General features: G+C 55.8%; 1 protein-coding gene across 2 annotated transcripts in view; it reads right to left on the reverse strand.

Annotated features, from left to right (window-relative positions):
- KCNQ1 (potassium voltage-gated channel subfamily Q member 1) overlaps positions 1 to 25987 on the reverse strand; it is a 381156-nt gene that overhangs the window by 322904 nt on the left and 32265 nt on the right. For both annotated transcript variants that reach the window (XM_019954464.2, XM_070782429.1), the window contains exon 2: positions 2253 to 2343. In XM_019954464.2, coding sequence (XP_019810023.2) covers positions 2253 to 2343 — 91 coding nt within the window. The remainder of the gene's footprint in view (positions 1 to 2252; positions 2344 to 25987) is intronic.

Genomic DNA, 25987 nt, shown 5'->3' on the forward strand with positions numbered 1-25987 from the left:
GCAGATTCTTTACCAACTGAGCCACGAAGATAGCCTCAGAGAGGGAGGAGACCGCAGTTCCGAGTATGGCCACCAGGAGGCGCGCGGACCTCAGCGACGCCCGGACTGTGCGCGGTCAGTTCCTCCGGAGGCGGAAGCCGGCAAGGGCCTGGGGGCTGCGGGGACGGGCCTGGGGCCCCTTTGCCACCACGCCCAGCTCTGGGCCTCCCCGCATCATGAAGCCCCAAGGAACCCAGTGTGACTGTGAACAGCAATGTCAGAGGGGAGCTCCCAGACAGGTTAAACGGAGAGGGGAGGCCGGACCAGACGAGGCCCGAGGCCGCCAGGGCCTGCCCCCGACCCCGGAGCCGTCCTGGGTGACCCACACCCTCGATGGTCTGCTTTCCAGCCCCAGAGCCAGGCCTGGGATGCGCTGGCATCAGCAGTGATTCAGGAGCCAAAATCCCGCGTGGGCGGCACCCGGGGGCCCTGCCTGAGCCACAGGAGGGTGGGGCCAAGTAACCTGCAAACCAGGCCCCCCCGGTGCTTCAGGGCCCAGGCTGGGGGGGCAGGTCCCGGGGGCCCCTACCCCGATGGGACTCAATGCTGTGGGGGCCTCTCAGAGTGCAGGAGTGAACCTTCCAGCAGAGGGGGAGCCGACCCAGTCACTCAGGGGCCTCATGGGCTGAGCGATGAGCCCCCCACATCCCTACACTGGGATCCTGACCTAAGAATCTCAGATGCGGCTGCATTTGGAGACGGGTCTTTAAAGAGATGATTACGGTAAAATGAGGTCCCTAGGATAGGACTGGCGTCCTTGTAAGGAGAGGAGGTCAGGACCCGGACTTGCACAGAACAGCGACACAGGAGAGGCCACTGTCCCAGCAGGTCCTGCCCTCTCCCGGGGGTCGCAGGCCGCCCCTAGCCGGGAATGCACAGCGTTCCCCCAGGAGATGTGGAGGGCCCCCTCGCCCCGCCCCGTAAAGCCCGAGCGACCAAGAGACGCCAGCCTCCACACCCAGTCAAGGCACCGGACCAGACCCGGCAGCAGCGACTCCAGAGGGTCAGAGGACAAACCGCCGCAAACAGGAATGGAGCAGAGGGGGTCACAGGCCGCACGGGCGACTAGGGCAGTCACCTTCCTAGTCACCAAATAAACCTCCGGAAACATAACGGAAGAGATTCCACTGCTGATGATAACTAACAACCGTTATCATATCGATAATAACAATGACAGCTGTCTAAAACCCACATCCCCAAACCATGGAACCCTTCTGATAAACAGACACGCCCTGCCCGTGGACAGAACGACCCCACGCCGGAGAGACAGATGCTGGCCTCCCCAAATTCACTCATCAAATACCAACGGCATTTTCTGGGAGGCCGACTAGCTGATCTAAAGGTCACTGGGGAGACGAGACAAGCAAGAATCGCCAGGGGACCCCTGAGAGAGAAGAGGGGCCCCGACATTAACTGCACGGTGAAGCGGGTTGTCGTGGACCGAACAGGAGGCCGCAGAGCAGAGCCCTGGCCGTCCGGGTCTCCAGCAGCGTTGGGGGAAAAGACACACTCTGGAGTAAGTGGTGCTGGGGTGGAGGCGAGAGGGACAGGGTGAGAGCGGACTGCGTCCCTCCACCAGGATGTGCCCAACGAGCCCCGACAACTTAAAGCCACAAGATCCACCCAGACAGCTCTAACCTAAGAAGGGGAAACTCCGTGAGCACGAATGCCGAAGCATCGCGTGAACAGTGCAGCCGACTGCGTAGAGTGCAACAGGCGTTATCTCGAGGCACATCACGAGGACTTGGGGACCCCGGCCCACAGCCATCGGCTGGTGAGGGCAGGGGCACCCTGGGCCGAGGCTGGGGGCAGGGGCGGGGATGCCCGCAGATCTGTGTGCCAGCCAGACCGGGGCCACGGTGCAGGCCTAGCAGACCACGCCCCCGGCGCCTGGTGCCCATGTCCTCTCGTCTTTCCTTCCCTCCCAGCTCAGCCCACTCCTCCCAGAAGCCCTCCCAGACCACCAGGCCCAGGGGCCCGTCATTCTTCTGCCTTCTCAGCCCAGTGGTCACATCCTGGCAAGGTAGGGACCCAGGAAGGCGGGGTCCCCACCACCTCTAGGCCCCCGGTGTCAGGGCAAGCCCCCAGAGCCTGCCTGCCGTGGGGGTCCGGCACAGGGTCCCATGGGTAGGAGAGGCCAGGAGCGGCGGGCTTCACCCTGCAGCCCACCTGCCCGGGGGCAAGAGCGCAGGGCCCCTCACGCTGGTACGTACCATCCAGAAGAGGGTCCCTGTGGCCAGGGCGACATACTGCTCGATGGTGGACAGTACACTGAAGATGAGGCAGACCAGGACGATGAGGAAGCTGCGGGACAGGAGCACACCCAGTCAGTGTCACAGCCAGGCTGCCCACCCTGCCTGCTCAGACACGGCCCAGGAAGGGGCGGGGGCAGGCTCGCCCACCGCCCAGGGCCCGGGCACATCCCCCGGGGCCTGAGGGCTCCCAGGGCCGCCAGCCCCGACTGTCAGGCGTGCACCAGTGGCAGCACAGCCAGCGCAGGAGGTCACCACCCGGCCAGGAAGGGATGGGCTCTGACCCAGGCTATGGGCAGACGGGCCTCAGAGGCCCAGGCCAAGAAGCCACGCACTGCCCACGTGGTCTCCAAGGATCCAGAGGGGAAATTCATGGGGCAGAGAGCCACCTGGGGACCACGGAGCCCGAGAGGCCTCCTCTGGGGAGGCAAATGTCCCGGACACAGGGTGACGGTCGCAGGGCTCCGTGGACATCCCAACAGCAGTGCAGCGTGCTCGACACGAGGGCTCGCCCCCAGGCCCCCGGGGGTGCAGGCAGCCGGCCCAGACCACTCTCCAGCCTGCTTCCCCATCCACACAGCCCGTGACCACTTCCTCTCAGCAGCAGACGTGCAGGCAGGGACTCAGGGGTCAGCCCCGGGGCCGCCCGAGGCTGGACCGTGTTCCGCCCCTCGCCCTCTCCTCCTGAACCTGCCTGCCCGTGGAGACGCTTCAGCACAGCCTGTCCAGCCACAGACAGCGTCCCAGGGAAGGACATCACCACCGCCCGCACCGCCCAGCCTCACTGTACAGACAGTAACACGCATCCCCGTGAGACGACGGCCTCGTTGGCTGTGGAGAGATGCTACAGACAAGGAAACTGGGGCCCGAGCTCCACGCTTCCTGAGGGTGAACCCCAAGAGGCCAAACCACGGAGGGGGTGCGGCCAGGCCCCGGGGAGCGTGACAGCGTGGTCTCCTCCCGTCTGACCCTCCCCTTCCCCACAAAGGACATTTGCAGTGACTCTGAGCGTGCTCCAGGCGACCCGGACAGTCGCCCACACCCAGACCCTTCACCGAGTCACACCTGCAAAGCCCCGCTTGCCGCGAATGGTCACACTCGGGTGCAAAGGTCAGGACACCAACACCCCCGCTGGCCCACAGTCACCGTGCCGACGCACTGGCCGAAGCCCCGAGCCACACGCCCTGTGCCTCGTGCCACTGTCCCCAGGGCTGCAGTGAGACCCTCGGTGGGGAAGGGGTGGGCCCGGACCCAGGTCTGCGGGTCCTGCTGTCCACGGTTCCCCAGGTCCCCCACCTCCAGCCCCGCCGCCGGGACGTGCGTGAAAAGTCCTGAACTCTCTCCCGGTCCTGCCTCCTGAGGCAGAGGACGGGGACAGAACCCACGCAGCATCTCTGCCCCCTCGAGGCATCGCAGTGGGCCCTGTGGCCCGCGGGGGTGACGCAGCGGTCCCTCTTCTGTGAGGCCTGTCCCTGTTGACTCTTGCTGCCAGGGTGGCAACTGACCATGTACTGTTGCTGTTGGGACGACCTCAGCGATGCACATGGAGTAGCAAGAGCTCGTTTAGAAACGCGCGCCAGACCGAGGCACAGAGGCCCGGGGGGTGGGAGGACAGAGTCTTGCCAGGACGGTGCGGGGGGGCGGGGGGGGCTCTGGCCATGGCAGCTCTGCCTGTGGCCAGGCCCGCAGGAAGGGTACATCAGGTGGGCATCCTCAGCCTCGGCTCCTGCTCAGAGGCGCACAGAAACCCCACCCCACCCACCCTGTGGCCCAGAACCTCGGCGGAGGCCCTGGGCCAGGGTGCAGGGGCCCCCCAGGAGCACCTCCTCAGGGGCCGCTGGGCCTCTGGGGCTCAGGGCTCACTACCCTCCACGGTGTCTCGGCCTCGGTCACGCTGTCTTCTGAGGCCTAAACAGCTCCTGGAATACCTGTGCACGCTGTGCTGGTTTCAGAATCATCTCACAAAGGGTGCTTTGTCCGCTCCGAGCGTGTGGGCCCAGGAGCCTCAGCGAGGCCAAGGTCGGGTCCCTACCCTTGGGGTGTTGGCAGCAACCTGGGGGCCTGGCACTCCCCGTCTGCCCCTCCGTCCCAGCTCGGGTCCCAAGGCTCCAAAGTCAGGCAGCCGCAGACCTCTGAGAGCTGGGGGAGCAAGGCCCAGGGAAGGGACAAAACCGCCCTGTTCTCTGCCCAGGTGTGGGAGCGGGGCTGGGCGGGGGAGAGGCCCCCTCAGCTCCCAGCACTGCCTGACCCGACCTCCCAGGGGGGCGTGTGCACGCCCGCGGGAGGCGGCCATGGCCAAGGCGAGGACGATGGCCTGCTGATGCCCTGATGGCCGATCCACCCTGGGTGCACGGCCACCGGCAACCGCCTGAGGACGTCCGTGCCCTTATCAGACATCAGACATCGTTTCAGCGTCTGCGGCAGCAGGTGCCCAGGGGATGCAGAGGAACGCGGGAGCCATGCCAGGGCGGCGGTCCAGCGGGAGGCGCGCCAGGGAGCAGCAGGGGGCGGACGGCAGGACCCACCCCCACGCCCACGGGCTGAGCCCCCAGCGGCCCCTGCACCTGGAGGGCTCAGCCCAGGCGGGGTGGGGTGGACCGGACCCTTAGGGAAGCCCACGGGCACCGTCTCTCCGGTCCACAGGGAAACCTCTTTCAACCCTGGAAGCTCCCCAGTGATGCCGAAAACGTGAATAAGAAGCACACGCTTCACGTGCGAGGGTGTTCAAGGCGCACTCGGAACCAGAAGAGACAGACCTCTGCCGTCGGGCTCTGCGAGCTCTGAGCGAGGTCCAGGAGGCTGAGACACAGCGCTGGGCTGGTCAGCGAGCGGTAGCTGCACCCTATCTATGCGCTCAATTTCTCTGTGACCCCATGGACTGTAGCCAGGCTCCTCTGTCCAGGGAATTTCCCAGGCCAGCAGACTGGAGCGGGTTGCCATATCCTCCTCCAGGGGATCTTCCCGACCGAGGAATTGAACCCATGTCTCCTGCCCTGGCAGGTGGATTCTTTACCACTGCGCCACCTGGGGAGCATGTTCAATATATAACAATCACGCAGCTGGAAAAGTCTTGGTCCAGGAAAAACGTTCCGTGTGAAGGGATGGGCGTTGGGAGCACCATGCTCGGTGAAATACACCAGTCACGGAAGGGAAAGTCCTGTACGACTCGACTTCCACGAGGGCCCTGGAGCTGTCAGACCCACAGAGACAGAAAGCAGGCTGGCGGGGGCCGGGGGCGGGGAGGCGGGGCTCTGGGGACAGAGCGTGTCGCTGCGGGAAGGGGAGGCTTTGAGGATGGGTGAGTTAGTGGCTGCACGGCACAGCTCAGGACTTCGCGGCCCGGGCGGTACACTGACATGTTGTCAGAGAGGAGGTTTCACGCTACACGTATCTCACCACAGCTTTCTTAAGGAAACTGAGTAAATGACATGTATACACAAGCCCTGGACTGCTGCCCGTGTTTGATTAAGGCTATAAATGAGGCTGTGTGAGGTTCAAAGACCCGCCCTCCCGGCTGGGACCTTCGGGCCGATAACAGACAAAGGGCTTGTCCCGCCGCTTGAACCTCAAGGCCGAACTCAGAGCGTGTGATTTAATAGATTAGCTGCTGACGTTCAAACTCCGGCCGTATCAGAGGGGCTCCTCTTTGCACAAGTCACCTGGGAGATTCCAAACATCCCTGAGCAAACAGGACAAGGTGGGCTGGGGAGCCTGTGCCTGGACGTGGACGCCCCCGTGGCACTGAGCCCCTCCGGGGGTGGGGGGGCTGGCCTCAGGTCCCACCAGGACTGTCCGTGGGACTGAGGAAACACTGCCCAACAGAATGCCAAGACACGCCCCGCCCGGGTCCAGCCTGTGCCCAGCACTGCCCTGGGTGGAGCAGGGTTGGGCACGTCGCCAATCACACCTTGGCCCAGGTGCTGGGCTCTGTGCACCCCCTGACCCCATGCGGAAGGTGTTACACCACCCCCAGAAGGAGACTCTGGGCTGCCCCTCCCGTCCATGCTACCCAGCAAGGGGACCCGGGGTCGGGGACAGCAAGGCCAAGCCAGCCCCAACTTCAGGGCAGAGGCCGAGCCTCCCCAGGGCAGGGCCCTGTTTCCAGGGGCCAGGCCAGCACTCAGCGCCCCACGGCCTCCAGGGCGAGCGCTGCACACAAGGCTGAGCCACAGGGGCCGGGGAGGTGCTGTGTGGGCAGGCCGGGCCAGAATGGAGACCCTGGACTGCTTCCGGGGGCCCCGGGATTTCTGGGCTCAGGGCACATCCTTCCAGTCTCTGCCTCCAACATCACGCACCCCCCCATGTTGAAACCCCCTTCTGTGGGTTTCTTCTGAGGACACCTATCACTGAATTGCAGCCTCCCTGCCCCAGAATCTTCTCCCCCTCGAGATCATTAACATATCACCTCTGCAAAGATGCTTTTTCTAAATACCTAAGGTCACGTTCACAAGTTCCAGGGAGTCTGCCATCTCTGGGGGCCATTATTTAGCCTCTGTGACTTATCAAGGGTTCTAATAAATGATGCAGATGGTGACTGCAGCCATGAAATTAAAAGATGCTTACTCCTTGGAAGGAAAGTTATGACCAACCTAGAGAGCATATTCAAAAGCAGAGACATTACTTTGCCAACAAAGGTCTGTCTAGTCAAGACTATGGTTTTTCCAGTAGTCGTGTATGGATGTAAGAGTTGGACTATAAAGAAAGCTGAGTGCTGAAGAATTGATGCTTTTGAACTGTGCTTCTGGAGAAAACTCTTGAGAGTCCCTTGGACTGCAAGGAGATCCAACCAGTCCATTCTAAAGGAAATCAGTCCTGAATATTCATTGGGGGGACTGATGCTGAAGCTGAAGCTCCAATACTTTGGCCACCTGATGCGAAGAGCTGACCCACTGGAAAAGACCCTGAGGTTGGGAAAAATTGAAGGCGGAAGGAGAAGGGGACGACAGAGGATGAGATGGTTGGACGGCATCACCAACTCAATGGACATGAGTTTGGGTGAACTCCAGGAGTTGGTGACGGACAGGGAGGCCTGGCATGCTGCAGTCCATGGGGTCGCAGAGTCGGACACGACTGAGCGACTGAACTGAACTGAATTAAATGAATAAATCACTTATGATGATGAGAACTATCAGCAAATCTTCAGTGAGTCTTTAAAAGCCAGCATCAGGCATGTGGTAAAGTGCGTGTCCATGGTGCCCCTGTGAAACAGCCCAAGGTACGTTCAGAGCCCGCCCCCTCACAGCCTCAGTGCATCTGCAGAGACCCGAGTAAGGTTCCAGGCTCCAGGGACTAGGATGCAGAGAGCGGTGTCTTTGCAAGGTCACGCACAGCTCAGCACCCCACTGTCCAGACCCCATCACGTCAGGGAGGGACTCGGCTCTCCACTCCCTCTCCCCATGACGTGCTGGGTGGCATCCAAGCCAGGGCTCCTGGGACTAGGACTCCCACAGGCCACTCCGACTCTGAACCTCCTGTGAGGCGTGTTCAGTGGCCTGACTCTCATTCCTTTCAGAGGCTCTCTCGGGCGATGCGACCCCTAGCCACACGGGCTCCAGTGGGCAGCTGGGCGCGGTGAGGCCACTGTTCCCGCAGCTCCAGTCTCCCCTCTCTCAGAGTCCCACGCTCCAAGGTCCCGTGAGCGTAAGATCCCATCAGACAGATCCCAGAGATCCTGCCCGCAAGGAGCTCCTAGGAGACGAAGACACTTATCCCTGCCTCTCGACAGAGGCCGTCCTCAGCCTTGCAGGTTTTCAGTCGACACTTTTTCTAAAAGTGACCTGGGCCGGGGACCCCAGAGACACAGGGCCTCTCACCTCGCACTCTGGGTGGGCCCTTGGCTGTTCCCGTGTGCACAGCACCTCCCGAGAGGCCAGGCCACCTCTGCCTGGGGGTCTCCACCCCCAGGGGACGGGCCACCAGGACTGCACCAGAATCTGCAGCCCACATCCCACTGGCCTCCCTGCCCAAGTCTTGACGTCCACCTGGCAGCTGGGGGTGATCCTGGGAGGAAGCAAATTCCACCAGCCCTCCAAGCTAAAGATCCTCCAATGAAGTCTGAACTCCAAAGCCACCTTCTGGGGCATCCCCCTGCCCCATAGGCCTGGGCTTCCCTGAGGGGGGCGGGGGGCCTTCTGATGCCCAGCTGGGCCCTGTGTCCCCTGCCCTGCTCTCATCAGACCACTGGCCACCTATGCCCATTGCTGCCCCTGATAGAGCAAGGGCTCCGCAGGCAGAGGACGTCTGATGTCCGCTTTGAAGGCTCCATATGGGACCTGGTACCCGAATGCCTGCATGTTTTAGGTTGAACTCAGGAACTCAGTGGACAGAATTCTCCATGCCACCTCCTCCATGCAGGCCTCCAGGCTTCATCCAGAGTGAAATCCTCTTGTGACATGTTTTTCCTCCTCACCCCACCCCAGTGCACTCCGCCAGGGCCCTGCAGGGTTTCCAACAGGCCAGGACCCCAGGTAGCTCTCCACGTACCCCTTCTCCCCCAGACTGCATGCCAACTGTGCCAAGCAGAAGGGAGCTGGGGGCAGTGGGAGGGAACTCTGATGTGAGTGAGGAGTATCCACGGCCACCCAGCTGCCAGGAGCGCAAAAGATGCAGTGGGCGGTGCTCTGAGGCGAGGACCACGGTCTCGCTGCCTCAAGTCGGCCCCAGAGGCAGCAGGGACTGCCCAGATTCACCCTCAGCCCTCCTCGGGGCCTCTTCCGGAAACCCAGGACGACGCAGGCGAGGGGACTACTTGGGCACCAGGGTGGGGTCACGCTCAGGAGGCCTGTGACAGGTCTGCCAGCCTTGCTCACCGACGACTGGACTCAGGGCTCCCGACCGCTTAGCGCAGGTAGAAACCCAGCTCCACCCTGGTGGCCCCAGGCTGGGGGCACTGCAGGCCCCAAAGCCCGACTGCGCCCCCCGCCCGAGGTGACAGGGTGTGGTGCCCCCAGCACGGGCTGCGCCTTCCACAGAGCGGGCGGCGGGACGGCCAGGCCCAGTCGAGCCTGGGCAGCGGCCAGGCCATCGCCTGGCTCCGTTGAAGACACGGGCGGATGGCTGTGCTCTTGTCTCCCCCCACGCCCAGCATCCCCTCACTTCCCACATGCGGCTCCACACAAGGCCCTCGTGTGTGCAGGAGCTGGGACGTCCCCCTCTGTCGAGGGCCAAGCCGGCTGGGGGCAGCTGGGGGCGGGCGAGGACAGGCCTTGGCTGAGGGCTTGACCACATCACCCTAAGCGGTCACATCAAAGCCTTTCCCGGGCCCTAGAGAGGCAGCTATGGGGGTCTCAGGGATGGGGTCTCAGAGATGCGGGCGCTGTGAGGGTGCGCATGTAAGTCTTCTCAGGGATCTGTTACACAATAAGAAACATAACAACTGGGGATGTCCCCAGGGCCCAGTGGTTGAGACTTTGCCTTCCAATGCTGCGCCATGGGTTCAATTCCTGGTCAATGAACCAAGATCCCACACGCCAAGCAACTAAAATGTTTAAAAATAAATACATTGGTGTCTTAAAAAAAAAATTTTTTTTTAAATAAAAGGGCCTTCCCTGGCGGTCCAAGACTCTGCACTTCTACTGCTCAATCCCTGGTTGGGGAACTAAGATTCCACACACTGCAAGGTGCTAACAGTAAGTTGAAAGAGAGAAGGAAAGTAAAGAGAAAGAGAAGACAGACAGACAGCAGCCGTGTCTGAGCACCAGGCTACAGGCGACCAGACCTGGAACGTCCAGCCCGGGCCACGGTCAGCCACGCGACGCTTTCTCAGCATCCGCTGGACAGCAGAGCACCAACTGGAAGCCCGGACTCTTTCCACCAGGCCCCACGCAGCCCCTCAGCGGCCCCAGTGCCTGGCAGCAAGGTGGGGACAGCCATGTAAATCCACACCTTCCTGTCCCCTCTGTTGTCACGAGAAGCCCCAGAAGCAGGCCCGTCCCTCATCAGAGGGGAAAGAGGGCCCGAGGCTGGGGGGAGCCCCGGCTGGAGAGCAGGACTACAGAGCAGGCCTCCTCCCCCAGGCCCTGCCCCACACCTCCAGGAAAACAGGGTCCAGCCAGAGGGTAGGGTCTCTGGCTGCCCACTGCCCACCCTCGAGGGGCTGCCTGGCCTGGAGGTGAGAGGACAGGCCCCAGACAGCTTTGGCCAGGGGGCTGGGGGGTGTCCTGGCCCTTGGGGTCTGGCGCTGGACAGGGTTTGGCCAGGGGGCTGGGGAGTGTCCTGGCCCTTGGGGTCTGGCGCTGGACAGCAGGCCCACCTGAGGCAGGGCTGCCGGGCCGAGCAGACAAGCTCACCCAGGGCCCACGGCTGTGGGGGTGGCTGACCCCTGCAGCGTCGCCTCCGCTAAGCCTGGCCGCCCAGCCCAGCCCGGCTGCGATAAGAACCCCTCGGAGGGTATATTTAGAAGGTGCCGGAGAACAAACTGAAGTGACCCCACGGACAGGGCCCTTATCTGCCCCAGGACGCATGTCGTCTTCCTGTGAACAGGGCCCGTCTGGGGCGGGGGAGGGGCCCAGTGGGCCCTCCTTGGGGAGGACCCCCGACCTGGTGCGGCCAGCACCTGCAGGCCTCACCTGGGACAGGGCGGGACGGGCAGCCTCCCTCCTGGGCTGAGAAGAGGCAGTAGGTAGCAGAGGGCTCGGACACCAGCGGGGGTGAGAGGGGTCTGGTGGGCTTCCTGCCCGTGGCCCAGGGCCCTGCCCTACTTCAAACAGGGTGACTCTGCAGACTGGAGACCACGGCAGGACTCCCGGAACACCTGGACCCAGGTCCGAGGAGGAGCAAAGTGCCTGAAGCCCCGCTGGTGCCGGAGCGGGTGGGTGTTTCTGGGCATCCCTGCTTGGGGGAAGTCCTTCCTCCTGTCCACCCTAAGTCTTCCTTGCTGCAGTGTGGCCTGACCTCTGGCTGAAGGCAACCTCCCGACTCCAAGCCCCTCAGGGGCCCCCATACAGTCTGTCCTCAGGGTCAAGACCACTGCCCAGACCCAGAGAGGCAGGATCCCTGGTTGAGACTTTGAGGAGCCCACCTTCTCCTTCTCTGACCCCCGCTAAGCCCCCCACACAACACTTTGGATGTAGAGGCCCTTCTGAGAAGCTAGAAAGCCCATATGGGCAGCCCTGGCCCAAGGCAGAGCCCCTCCGCTCCCCCACCCTGGAACCTGCCAAAACTTCTCCAGAGACAGTCCTCGACCTGCCAAGGCTGCACACCAAGCAGACGTGGGTCCCCAGCATGACCTTGGCTCCCCCACACCCACACCCCCAGTGGTCTCCTGCCCAGGACCTTGGGGGTTCCCAACTCTCTTCCAGTCCCAGCGCCCCTGAGCCCAGCAGGTCAGTGCCTGGGGAGCATGGAGAGACAGCAGGTCCCGACGCCGGGCACCGCCCCCTGCCCCCCAGCCAGGCCTGGCTCCATGGAGGGCCTGGGTGTTGACACCGTGCCCAGGACCCCCAGAGTCGGCCCATCCCACGAGCTCAGGAAGGGGCTGTCCCTCATCCCTGCCGTCCAGGGGCCCAGGTTCCCTGCACGTAGACGCCAAGCTTCTCAGGCCCTCCATTCACCCCAGGCCAGGAAAGGTTCTGGCTTCGCGGCTCTCTCCTGGGGTGACCCAGGCCACGTGCCTCTTTCCCTACAGGACACACTCTCCCTCCCAAGGCTGAAACTGGGGGTGCGGGAGCCGAAGAGCAGGGACACTCCACTGTCGTCTCCCCACTGCCCCAAGCCAGGAAGGCCCGCTGCTGACCAAACCAGCGTTCCAGGATGGACGGGGACGGCCCACTGCCAGCGGGACCCGCCAACCCACACGGCCCAGACAGGCCTCCTGAACGGGGCCCTTCACCCTGGCCTTTGGGGCCCGCTTTGCTCTGGAGGAGAAGGCCTGAGGATCAGGGCTGCAGACGGTGCCATCCCCAATCTTCTGCTGCAGCCTTGAGGCGCCCCAGGGAAGGGGGTCAGACTGAGAGCAGGCAGCCCGAGGTGGGCTCCAGTGTGGCCGGGCCTCTGCTGGGAGCACCCCCCGCTCCAGGCCGCGCGAGAGAGACCAGTCAGGCAGGGCCACACACAGGCTCTTGCACCCCCAGAAGCCAGGGAGATCTGGGGGGAGGCCAGGATATTTAGGGGGACGAGACAAGGACATCGGGGCAGGCAGAGAGATAAACATGGCTCCTCTGAGTGCCTGTCATGGGGACCCCACCTCACGGATGTTGATTCCAAATCCAGTCCCTAGCCCCTCTCTGACCCCTCCCAGGAGCCCGCCAGCCTGCAGCCATGGCTGTCCCTGCCCCTAGCCTGTCCAGCACCTCCACACTGGGCCCAGGCGTGGTCAGCCCCCAAGGACCATAGGGTCCCTGCCCAGTGGCCACTGCTGTGAATCCACCTGCCTGCCGCCATATGGAAGCCCCGGTCCCGCCCACTGCCAAGCTGCCATCCTGGGAGCTGCAAGCATGCTGTTCGACGGCTCCTACCCGCGGAAAGCCCACGCCCCTCACTGCAGGCTGTCCCCGTGACACTCGGGGGCAGCAGTGGGCGGGGGTCACAGAGAGGCCAAGGCAGGGGCTGGAGCAGAGGCGGAGGAGGAGGAGGACGAGCGCGCCCAGGCTCAGGACCGCGTCCCCAGACGCGGCCTCCAGGAACCCGGGGAATGAGCACTCGGGCCCTCGTCACGGGTGGAGGATGAGGGCAGACAGCCCTGTGGCTGACTCCCAGCCTGGCTCCAGCACCTCAGGTGCCCCACCAGATGTGCCCAGAGGTCCCAGGAGCAGGGGGCGTGTGGACACAGCGACGGGGGAGTGCCCTCATCATAGGTGTGACCAAGGGCGGGTGCCCGGCAGGTGCCGTCGTGGGGGCCACCCGGCCTCGTCCTGGGACACGATGCAGCCTTGCCCACGGGAGCCGCAGCCTCTGAAAGGTCTGCTCTCCGGGAAGCGGCCTGTTTCCTCCTTCTGCAGCTGGCCTGAGACGAACACCCCCCCTTCCTCTGTGCTTCTTCCTTGCCCCATGGCCACGCCTGCTCTGATCTCTGCAGACACACTCAGGGCTCCCACACACGCGTGACGGAAGGGCCGCAGTGAATGCAGCCTGGGCCGCCGGACAGTCGAGGGGCTCCCCCCTGAAGCCAAGCCTGCCCTCCTGCATCCAGTTCCCAGGCTGGACAACCCCCCTGGGCCGCCCGGAACCAGGCCCGGCCTTCATCAAAGCCGGAGCCGCTCCAGGGCACAGTGGGCGGAAGCGGGAGCTCCGCGGTCAGGGCCCCCTGTGGGTTCCTCAATGCCGGATGCCAGAAGCGGATCTATTTTGGTCTCCGCATCCTCCACCACACAGCCGGCAGCCTGGCTCTGCCACAGTGGGAGGTCAGTGCCTCCGCCCAGCCTGGCCGGCCCAGCGGCTCCAAGGCACATGCTCCGTCACCTGGCCCAGAGGGCAGATTCCCAGGCCTGGGAGCGACCACGACTCAGCTAAAAGCAGTCCCCCTCCTCCTTGGAGGCCAACTGAGAAGGCCCGGGCCTGGGCTGGCCATGCAGGCCCCAGGCTCCAGGGACGAGGCAGATCCAGGAAACGAGATCGTAAACCAGAGACGAAATAAACAAAACCACGACCGTGACAGCAGCACCAGGCAAACAGAGAGGGGCTGTCACTGTGAGCGATGGGGGGGGTTGGGGTGGGGGAGGCTGCCCGGGGCGGTGACACAGCCCACGGGAGGGCCAGGGTGGACAGTCCACGCAGAGGTGAGTGCAAATGCCCTGAGGCAGGTTAGGGCACATATGAGGCCAGGGAGGAAGGCAGGACCACCACCAGCCAGGAGGCCGGAGGAGAGCCACGCCCAGGAGCCCCTCACAAGCCCAGGAGAGGTGCCAGGCCATCCGGGCCTCCCAGCACCAGCAGACACGGACTCTGCACTGGGCCCCGGAGACCCCAAGTGAGAAGAGGGCTCAGGCCATCAGAGACGCGCCCCTCTCATGCACGCCCACCATGGGGCCAGAGGCCCCAATACCAGGACTCCAGAGTCGGGCTGCATCCCAACCCAAAGGCAGCATCGGCACCCCCGCCCCTCACACCTGGGGCATCTCCCCAGCGGCTGCCCCAGGCATCCTTGGGAGGCCCCTGCCCACATGTGCCAGGCCTCGTGGCCCAGCCGGCGGCCTGGGAGTCCCTGCCCCGAGAGCCCCTCTTTTCTTTCTCAGTCCGGCCGCGACCCACGGCGGCCACATCCAAAGAGGGAAAAAAGCAGAGGACAGGGAGGAGCAGCCCCAGACCTGGCGGGACACGGGGGCCGGAAACGCCTGCACCAGGCCGACACCTCCGCATGCCGTCGGAACTGCCGCTTCCTGCCGGCCGCCCAGAATAGCCGGCATATCCTCCAAGCAGCCTCCCCGACCCTGCCCATGACTAAGACCTCCGCCCCCCCCCACACTGCAGGACACCCAGCCTTCCGGAAACCAGGCATTCATGAAAGCAAAGAGCCCCTGCGGGTCTCGAGCAGGGTCAGGGTTCACCAGACCTGGGGTCCTGGGGGCTAAGATGCAGAACTTGGAGGGGAATCAGTGACTGACGCCAAGGGAAGAGGCTCTGGGGTCCCACCAGCCTTCCCCCAAAGCCTGATGCACCCCTCATGAAACTGTGTCCTAGGAGAGGAAACTCTAAAATTCTCTGTCTCCTGAAAGAGCAAGCAGAGACCCTGAGTCAGCCGCGCCACCTCCCTGCCTGTTCTGCCCTAGTCAAGAGCACACGGCCTCTCCCCAGGGTCTCACCGGTGTTATAGGGCCTGGGAAACCTGGGTTCTGAGACGGCCCTGTGCTGGGGAAGGTGGGGAGGAGCAGCCTGGGGTGAGACGTGTCATGTTGGAGGGGTCTGCTCGCTGAGGTGCCGTGAGGCCAGTGGGAGATCGGGGGAGAGCCCGGTCCAGGGTCCGGGTCTGCGAGGCATCTTTGTGTGGGTGACAGGAAAGCAGGCTCTGGGCGGGTCTCCCAGGAGTGAGGGGGGCAAGGAGGGAGAGCAAGGGGGCTGGGCGACAACCCAGCGGGGCAAACGGCCTCGGGCCCTGCCCCCTCTTTTTTCCCCACCACCTGCTCCGCTCGTACACCCTCTTATCCACAGGCCCCTTGCTTGTCATCCTCACTCCAACCCACCCAGGGCAAGCATCCCCCTCCCACAGCCCATCCCAGCAACAGCCTCTGGTCTCCCTGCCCCCAGTCCTGCACCACTCAGAGGTCAGAGGGTGCTGGTGAGCGGTCTGGACATCTAAGAAAGGGGCCCTGAGCAGGCATCATGAAAGAGAAGACCTTAGATTACACACACGAGCAGACTTCAGCTTCAGCGTCAGTCCTTCCAATGAATAGTCAGGGTTGATTTCCTTTAGGACGGACTGGTTTGATCCCTGGAAGGACTGACGCTGAAGCGCTGATACTTTGGCCACCTGATGTGAAGAGCCGACTCATTGGAAAAGACCCTGATGCTGGGAAAGATTGAAGGCAAAAGAAGAAGGGAGTGGCGGAAGATGAGATGGTTGGATGGCCTCACCGACTCAGCGGACACGAGTCTGAGCAAACTCCGGGAAACAGTGGAGGACAGAGGAGCCTTGAGCGCTGCAGCTCGTGGGGCTGCAGACTCAGACGCGACTTAGTGACTGAACAGCAGTGAGCAAGCGGACTCCACGTGGACGCAAAAGTCAAAGCCTTAAACTTCTAGAAGAAAACGTGGTCAACTTCTCTTTCATTTCAGTGTAGAGAGAGGTTCTCGATCATGACTCACAACTCAGAGGCAATAGAATGAAAAATAGATAAATTTGATACCTAAACATAGAAAGTTTTTATATATATAACAAAAAGCACCATGAATACAGTCAAAAGACAAATGATCAACTGGGAGAAGACACTCACAATACGAGCCACAAAGAACTCACATTCCTTGAACATAAAGGACTTAAAAATTGAGAGATCAGGGACCAAAACCTCAATAGAATAGCACAGAAAAGACACGGACAGACAGCTGACAAATGCATGCGTGTATGCACGTCTACGTGACCTTCAGACACGAAAAATGCCCAAGTGCATAGTTACAGAAATGCTATCGGGTTGGCAAAAAATAAAATAGTGTGATAACACAGCTGGAGAAGCTACACGGGAAGCAGCTTGCTCATACACTGCTGGGGCTGCACACGGCAAAACCCTCCCGAAAGGGGATTTGGTCATGCCGAGAAGAGTCAGGCACGGCCGGAGTGACTTAGCACCACACCCATGCAACAGGACCTCGGGCTTCCCAGGTGGCTCCGTGGTCAAGAATCCGCCTGCTTACGCAGGAGACGAGGCTTTGATCCCTGGGTCAGGAAGATGCCCTGGAGAGGAAAATGGCAACCCATCTCAGTATTCTTGCCTGCAAAATCCCATGGACAGAGGAGCCTGGCGGGCTACAGTCTATGGGGTCCTAAGAGTCTGACACGACCTGGGGACTAAACAGCAGCAACAAAGACTGCAGACCTATCTTTCAGTCTCACACTTCCATTTCCAGAAATCCAGGCTACAGAGGAAAACAGAAACCTGCAAGTTTCTTCACTGCGACATTGCTTGTAATCGCAAACTGCTGGAAATCACCTAAATGCCCATAAAGAAACTATAGTCCATCTACTTGGCAAAGTACCAAGCAGCCGAGAAAAAGGAAGAAGAAGCTCTTGAAGGACGGATATGGAGTGAATTCCAGAAGGTGCTGTTAGGTGAGGAGAACAGCCATGAAGAGCACCCGTAGACATTTCAGCAAACGGTGCTGGGAACACTGGACCCACACGTAGAAGAGCACAGTCGGACCTTTACCCGTACACAAAAGTGAACTCGCAGTGGACACAGATCTCCTGCAAAAGACCTAAAATGGTAAAACTCTAGGAGAAGACATCGGGGGAAAGCTTCATGGCACTGGATTCGGCAATGTTTTTTTTAGCTAGGATACCAAAAGTGCAGGAATAAAAGAAAAGACAGATCAATTAGATGTCATGAAAGTTAACATTCCTGTGCAGCAAAAGGAGAAGGCAATGGCACCCCACTCCAGTGTTCTTGCCTGGAGAATACCATGGACGGGGGAGCCTGGTGGGCTGCAGTCCACGGGGTCACTGAGGGTCAGACACGACTGAGTGACGTCACTTTCACTTTTCACTTTCATGCCTTGGAGAAGGAAATGGCAACCCACTCCAGCATTCTTGCCTGGAGAATTCCAGGGACGGGGGAGCCTGGTGGGCTGCCGTCTCTGGGGTCGCACAGAGTCAGACACAACTGAAGCGACTTAGCGGCAGCAGCAGCAAAAGGACACAATCAACAGAGTGAAAAGACAACCAACAGCATGGGAGAGAGTATTTACAACTCATATATCCAGAATACACAAGGGACTCCTAAACTCAATAACAGCATCAAAACCCAGTTAAACGGGCAAGACCCAACGACTGGCAGATCCGGTTTCATTGTGCTTTGCAGCAAGCAAAGGCTAACAGAGTCTTGTCAGGAGAACACACAGGTCACAGCAAATATCCTCTTTCAACAACACAAGAGACAACTCTGCACGTGGATATCAGCAGATGGTCAATACCCAAATTAGATTGATTTATAGTCTTTGCAGTCAAAGACGGAGGAGCTCTATACAGTCAGCAAAAACAAGACATGGAGCTGACTGTGGCTCAGATCATGAGCTCCTTATTGCAAAATTCAGGCTTAAATCGAAAAAGGTAGTGAAAACCAGTAGGCCATTCAGGCATGCTGCTGCTGCTGCTAAGTCACTTCAGCTGTGTCCGACTCTGTGCGACCCCATAGACAGCAGCCTACCAGGCTCTCCCGTCCCTGGGATTCTCCAGGCAAAAACACTGGAGTGGGTTGCCATTTCCTTCTCCAGTGCATGAAAGTGAAAAGTGAAAGTGAAGTCGCTCAGTCATGTCCAACTCTTCACGACCCCATGGACTGCAGCCTACCAGGCTTCTGCGCCCATGGGATTTTCCAGGCAAGAGTACTGGAGTGAGGTGCCAATGACCTAACTCATGATTATACAGTGGAGGCGATGAATAAATTCAAAGGATTCAAAGGATTAGACCTGGTAGAGTGCATGAAGAATGATGGATGGAAGTTCATAACACTGTACAAGAGGCAGTGAGCAAAACCATCCCAAAGAAAAAGAAATGAAAGAAGGCAAAGCAGTTGTCCGAGGAGGCTTTAAAATAGCTGAGGAAAGAAGAGAAGTGAAAGGCAAGGGTGAAAAGATACACCCAACTGAATGCAGAGCTGTAGAGAACAGCAAGGAGAGATAAGGGGACTTCTTAAATGAGCAGTGCAAAGAGATAGAGGAAAACAACAGAATAGGAAAGACTAGAGATCTCTTCAAGAAAACTGGAGATATCAAGGGAACACTTCCTGCCAAGATGGGCACCATAAAGTCCAGAAAAGGTAAGGATCTAACAGAAGCAGGAGAGATTAAGAAGCGGTGGCAAGAAGACACAGAAGAACTGCACAAAAAGGTCTTAATGACCCAGATGACCGCCTGGGTCTGCTCACAGACTAGACTCAGACATTCCGGAGTGTGAAGTCAAGTAGGCCTTAGGAAGCATTACTACAAACAAAGAGGGTGGAAGTGACAGAATTCCAGCTGCGCTATTTCAAATCTTAAAAGATGACGCTGATAAAGTGCTGCACTCAACACGTCAGCAAATTTGGAAAACTCAGCAGTGGCCACAGAAATGGAAAAGGGCAGTGTTCATTCTAATCTCAAAGAATGGCAATGCCAAAGAATGTTCAAACTCTCATACGGTTATGTTCATCTCTATACTAGTAAGATTATGCTCAAAATCCTCCAAGCTAGGCTTTGCTACTGCTGCTGCTGCTAAGTTGCTTCAGTCGTGTCCGACTCTGTGCGACCCCAGAGATGGCAGCCCACCAGGCTCCCCCGTCCCTGGGATTCTCCAGGCAAGAACACTGGAGTGGGTTTCCATTTCCTTCTCCAATGCATGGAAGCTAGGGTTTACCTGTATGTACACTGAGAACTCTCAGATATACAAGCTGGGTTTCAAAAAGGCAGAGGAACCAGAGATCAAGTTACCAACATTTGTTGAATCATAGAGAAAGGAAGAGAATTCCAGAAAAATATCTACTTCTGCTTCATTGACTATGCTAAAGCCTTTGACTGTGTGGATCACAACAAACTGTGGAAAATTCTTAGAGATGGGGAAAGCAGACCACCTTACCTATCTCCTGAGAAAGCTGTATGTGGGTCAAGAAGCAACAGTTAGAACCAGACATGGAACAACTGACTGGTTCAAAATTGGGAAAGGAGTGTGACAAGGCTGTATATTGTCACCCTGCCTATTTAACTTGCACATAGAGTACATCATGCAAAATGCCAGGCTGGATGAATCACAAGCTGGAATCAAGATTGCTGGGAGATATAGATGATACCACATTTATGGCAGAAAGTGAAGAGGAACTAAAGAACCTCTTGATGAGGGTGAAAGAGGAGACTGAAAACGTTGGCTGAGAACTCAACATTCAAAAACTAAGATCATGGCATCTCGTCCCATTATTTCATGGCAGATAGATGGGGAAAAAAAGGGAAGCAGTGACAGATTTTATTTTCCTGGGCTCCAAAATCACTGTAGATGGTGACTGCAACCATGAAATTAAAAGACATTTGCTCCTTGGAAGGAAAGCTACAACACATCTAGACAGCGTATTAAAAAGAAGAGACATCACTCTGCTGACAAATGTCTGTATAGTCAAAGCTATGGTTTTTCCAGTAGTCATGTACAGATAAAAGAGCTGGCCCATAAATATGGCTGAGCGCTGACGAACTGATGCTTTTGAACTGTGGTGTTGGAGAAGACTCTTGAGAGTCCCTTGGACAGCAAGGAGATCCAACCAGTCCATCCTAAAGGAAATCAACCCTGAGTACTCATTGCAAGCACTGATGCTGAAGTAGCAGCTCCGATGCTCTGGCACCTGATGTGAAGAGCCAACTCATGGGAAACAATCTGATGCTGGGAAAGACTGAAGGCAGAAGGAGAAGAGGGTGGCAGAGGATGAAGTGGTTAGATGGCATCACCGACTTCATGAACATGAGTTTGACCAAACTCTGGGAGACTGTGAAGGACAGAGGAGCCTGGTGCGCTGTAGTCCATGGGTCACCAAGAGTTAGCCCATACCTAGGAAGTGATGTTTTGAATCTAGCATTAAGTGATTTGACTTGAAGTGCCAGCACATTCTTTTATGGGATGACCCAGGATGGCTCAGTGGTGAAAAATCTGCCTGCCAACTCATGAGCCACAGGAGCAGTGGGTTTGATTCCTGGGTTGGGATGATCCCCTGGAGGAGGAAATGGCAACCCACTTCAGTATTATTGCTGGGATAATCCCACGGACAGAGGAGCCTAGTGGGTTACAGTCCATGGGTCGCAAAGAGTCGGACGTGACTGAGCCATTGAGCACAATGAAACAGAGACAGTTGAAATGTACATCCTTCAGAACCAGGTGAAGATCACAGTAACAGATTGTCTCTCCTGAAAAATTTTTCCTTTTGGAGAAAAGGAACCAGGCTTTTTATTTTCTATGAGTTATCCTTGTAAGATGCTAAAACCTCCCTGGAGTATTTCAAGCGTGAAGAATCATTTTGGCTACGTAATTTGCAGACTCCAGTGTAAAAACAAAAATGTTGAGCCCCTTGTTAAAAATGTATAGTAATTTTAAGTTAGCAAGAGCAGAGTGTTAAAACCTGGGCAGAACCTTCTAAGCAGAAGGTCTGCATGATTGCACAAGGATTCAAGCTCATGAAACCAGGCCCGAACACCCCACCTCTTCTTATATAATCCTGTAAAAATGATCAGATTGGTCATAAAGTTTGTTCGAGTTTTTCCATAACATCTTATGGAAATGAACTTTTTGGCCAACCCAAAACCAAAACCATTAGTATCTAAAGCTATTATGCACATTTTACGTCATCATGAAAATGCAAACTGAAACACCGGTGAAGGAACACTGAGCGTCTCTTAGAGCATCTGCAGTCCAGAGCGCGGGCAGCACCAGGCGCTGCTAAGGGTGTGCGGCCCAGGAGCGCTCTTCACTGCCAACAGGAGCACAAAACAGGCTTCTTTGGGTGCAATCTGTCAGTTTCTTACAAAACTAAACGCACTCTTACTGTACAATTTAGCACTTGTTCTACTTGGTATTGGCAACCCACTCCAGTATTCTCGCCTGGAGAATTCCATGGACAGAGGGGTCTGGAGGGCTACAGTCTACAGGGTCACAAAGAGTCAGACATGACTGAGTGACTAACACACGACTTGGTATTTACCCAAGCATGGTGAAAACATAAAAGTAGCACACCAAAGTTGCTCAAGAATATTTACAGCAGCTTTATTTGTTACTAAGAAAGCAAGGAAGCAACCAATATGTCCTTCAATAAATGAGTGGATTTAATACTGTGCAATTCAAAGGGTAGGACGTCATTCAGTATTAAAAAGAAATGAGTGATCAAGCCACGAAAATACATGAAAAATACTTAAATTCGTATTTCTAAGTAAGATACCAATATGCATAGACCACCAGCTGCCTGGTTTTGCTCTCGATATTCTGGAAAAGGCAAAGCTATGGCGATAGTATAAAAGATCAGTGTTTCTCAGGAGTCTGGGCTTTGGAAGGACGAGTGGATGGGTCACAGGGGACTTTTAGGGCAGTGAGACTACTTAGTATGTATGACAACGAAGGATAATACCATCATAGTGATGGTGAAGTCACTCAGTCGTGTCCGACTCTTTGCGACCCCACGGACTGTAGCCTACCCGGCTCCTCTGTCCCTGGGATTTTCCAGGCAATAGTCCTGGAGCGGATTGCCATTTCCTTCTCCAGGGGATCTTCCCAACCCAGGGATCGAACCCAGGTCTCCCACACTGTAGACAGATACTTTACCGTCTGAGCCACCAGGGAAGTCATACATTTGTCCAAATCCATAGAATATCCAACACTGAGAGTGAGCCCTGATGTAAACTGTTAGCTTTGTGTGGTTATGACGTGTCAATGTGTTTCCATCCATGGGGAAGAAGAACAGCATTCTAGTGAGTGACATTGCTAACTGAGAGGCAACAAATGTGTAACGGCATGGTTGCATCTTAGAAATGATCAGAAAATTTACAAAACTTAACTGAGACTGATCAAGAAAAAAGAGAGAACACTCAAATTACCTAAAAGAAATAAGAAGGTTTAAAAGAATCTTAAGAGCAATTATATGGTAACAAGTTAGTTGACAGATACAATTTCTAAAAAAGACACAAACAATATAGACTCAAGGAAAAAATAAAGATACGAATGAACTTATACTAAGTAAAAAATTAGATTAATAATAATTAAAACTCTACCCAGAATGAAAATTTTATGTCCAACTGGCTTCACTGGTGAATTGTCCTAAACCTTTAGAGAAGAATTAATAACACAATATTGCACAGAATATGTCTACTACTGTGGGCAAGAATCCCTTAGAAGAGATGGAGTAGCCCTCATAGCCAGTAAGAGAGTCTGAAATGCAGTGCTTGGGTGCAATCTCAAAAACAACAGAGTGATCTTAGTTCATTTCCAAGGTGAACCATTCAATATCACCGTAATCCAGGTCACTGCCCCAACCATTAATGCCGAAGAAGCTGAACGGTTCTATGAAGACCTACAAGACCTTCTAGAACTAACACCAAAAAAAAAAAAAAAAAAAAAGATATCCTTTTCATCACAGGGGACTGGAATGCAAAAGTAGGAAGTTGAGATACCTGGAGTAACAGGCATGTTTGGCTTTAGAGTACAAAATGAAGCAGGGCAAAGGCTAACAAAGTTTTGCCAAGAGAACGCACTCGTCATACCAAACACCATCTTCCAACAACGCAAGTGACCACTCTACCCATGGGCATCACCAGACGGTCAGTGTCAAAACCAGACCATGGGCATCACCAGACGGTCAGTGTCGAAACCAGACTGTGGGCATCACCAGACGGTCAGTATCGAAACCAGACCGTGGGCATCACCAGACGGTCAGTGTCGAAACCAGACCGTGGGCATCACCAGACGGTCAGTGTCGAAACCAGACCATGGGCATCACCAGACGGTCAGTGTCGAAACCAGACCATGGGCATCACCAGACGGTCAGTGTCGAAACCAGACCATGGACGTCACCAGACGGTCAGTATCGAAACCAGACTGATTTATTCTTTGCGGTGGAAGATGGAGAAGCTCTATGCAGTCAGCAAAAACAAGACCACGAGCTGACTGTGGCTCAGATCATGAACTCCTTATCGCAAATTTCAGACTTAAATTGAAGAAAGGCAACTCATATCAGACTTTTAATAATGAATAGGTCATCCAGATAGAAAGCCAATAAGGAAGCACTGGAATTAAGCCACACATCATATCAGATGAACCAAACAGACATATACATAACATTTCTCCCAAGAACCCAGAATACATACTTGTCTCCAGTGCATATGGCACATTCTCCAAGATAGACCACATGATAGGCCACAAGACATTTTAATAAACTTAAGACTGAAATCACATCAAGAATCTTTTCCAACAGTCATGGTATGAAACTAGACATCAGTTACAAGAATAAAAATGGAAAAATACACAAATACATGGAGATTAAGCAACACATTGCTTAACAAGTACTGGATCAAAAGAGAAATCAAAACGGAAATTTAATCTTGAGACAAATGAAAATGGTAATACAACATACCAGATGCAGTTCTAAGGAGAGAGGGGATCGTGATAAACATCTACATTAAGAAAAAAGAAAACTCTCAATAAACAACCTAATTCTAACCTCAAAAAACTAAAAAAAAAAAAAAAGAACAAATTAAGCCTAAAAGTAGCAGAAGGAAGGAAATAAACATCACAGTGGAAATAGACAAAATACAGTGAAAGTGCTGCTCAATATGCAGCAAATTTGGAAAACTCAGCAGTGGCCACAGGACTGGAAAAGGGCAGTTTTCATTCCAATTCCAAAGAAGGGCAATGCCAAAGCATGCTCAAACTACCGCACAATTGCGATCACCTCACACGCTAGTAAAGTAATGCTCAAAATTCTCCAAGCCAGGCTTCAACAGTACATGAACCGTGAACTTCCTGATGTTCAAGCTGGTTTTAGAAAGGGCAGAAGAATCAGAGATCAAAATGCCAACATGCGTTGGACCATCAAAAAAGCAAGAGAATTCCAGAAAAACATCTACTTCTGCTTTATTGACTATGCCAAAGCCTTTGACTGTGTAGGTCACAACAAACTGGAAAATTCTTCAAGAGGTGGGAATACCAGACCACCTGACCTGCCTCTTGAGAAAACTGTATGCAGGTCAGGAAGCAACACTTAGAACCAGACATTGAACAACAGACTGGTTCCAAATGGGGAAAGGAGTTCGTCAAGGCTGTATATTGTCATCTTGCTTATTTAACTTATATGCAAAGTACATCATACGAAATGCCGGGCCGGAGGAAGCACATGCTGGAATCAAGATTGCCGGGAGAAATATCAATAACCTCAGATATGCAGATGACACCACCCTTATGGCAGAAAGTGAAGAAGAACTAAAGAGCCTCTTGATAAAAGTGAAAGAGGAGAGTGAAAAAGTTGGCTTAAAGCTCAACATTCAGAAAACAAAGATCATGGCATCTGGTCCCATCACTTCTTGGCAAAAAATGGGGAAACAATGCAAACAGTGACAGACTTTATTTTTTCTTTTGGCTCCAAAATCACTGCAAATGGTGACTGCAGGCAGGAAATTAAAAGATGTTTGATCCTTGGAAGAAAAGCTATGACCAACCTAGACAGCATATTAAAAAGCAGAGACATTGCTTTGCCAACAAAGGTTCATCTAGTCAAAGCTATGGTTCACGTACTGCTGAAGCCTGGCTCGGAGAATTTTGAGCATTATTTTGTTAGCATGTGAGATGAGTGCAGTTGTGTGGTAGTTTGAACATTCTTTGGCATTGCCTTTCTAAAACTCATTTTTCGAGGTCACCATTAACCTGATACCAAAACCAGACCAGACACACAAGTAAATAAAATTACAGACCAAAATCCCTGATGAGCAGAGATGCAAAAATCCTCAACAAAACACTAACAAACCAAAGTTAACAGTACATTAAAAGGGTTATACATCACGATCAAGTGGGGTTTACTCCAAGAATGCAAGAGTGGTTCGATATTCACAAATCAATCAATGTGCTATACCATATCGGGCTTCCCTGGGGCCTCAGATGATAAAGAATCTGCTTACAACGCGGGAGACCCAGGTTCAATTCCACAGTCAGGAGGATCCCCTGGAGAAGGGCCTGGCTACCACTCCAGTATTCTTCCCTAGAGAATCCCATGAACAGAGGAGCCTGGAGGCTACAGACCAGGGGGTCACAAAGAGTCAGGCGCGACTGGGCAACCAACACTCACGCTTAGTGACTAACACCACATCAACATCATGAAGGTAAATGTGGCCATCTCAGAGGTGCGGGAGAAAGAGTATGATGAAATTCATCACCTTTCACGATAAAAACTCTCAACAAACTGAGCACAGAGGAAACGCACCCCAACATAGCAACGGTCATATGTGATAAGCACACAGCTAACATCACTCAATGATGAAAATCTGAAAGCATTTCCTCTGAGATTAGGAACAAGGGTGCCCACTCTCAACAATTCAACACACTGAGTCCTAGCAAGAGCAATCAGGCA

Source organism: Bos indicus, chromosome 29, assembly GCF_029378745.1.
Source record: "Bos indicus isolate NIAB-ARS_2022 breed Sahiwal x Tharparkar chromosome 29, NIAB-ARS_B.indTharparkar_mat_pri_1.0, whole genome shotgun sequence".
NCBI lineage: Eukaryota > Metazoa > Chordata > Mammalia > Artiodactyla > Bovidae > Bos > Bos indicus.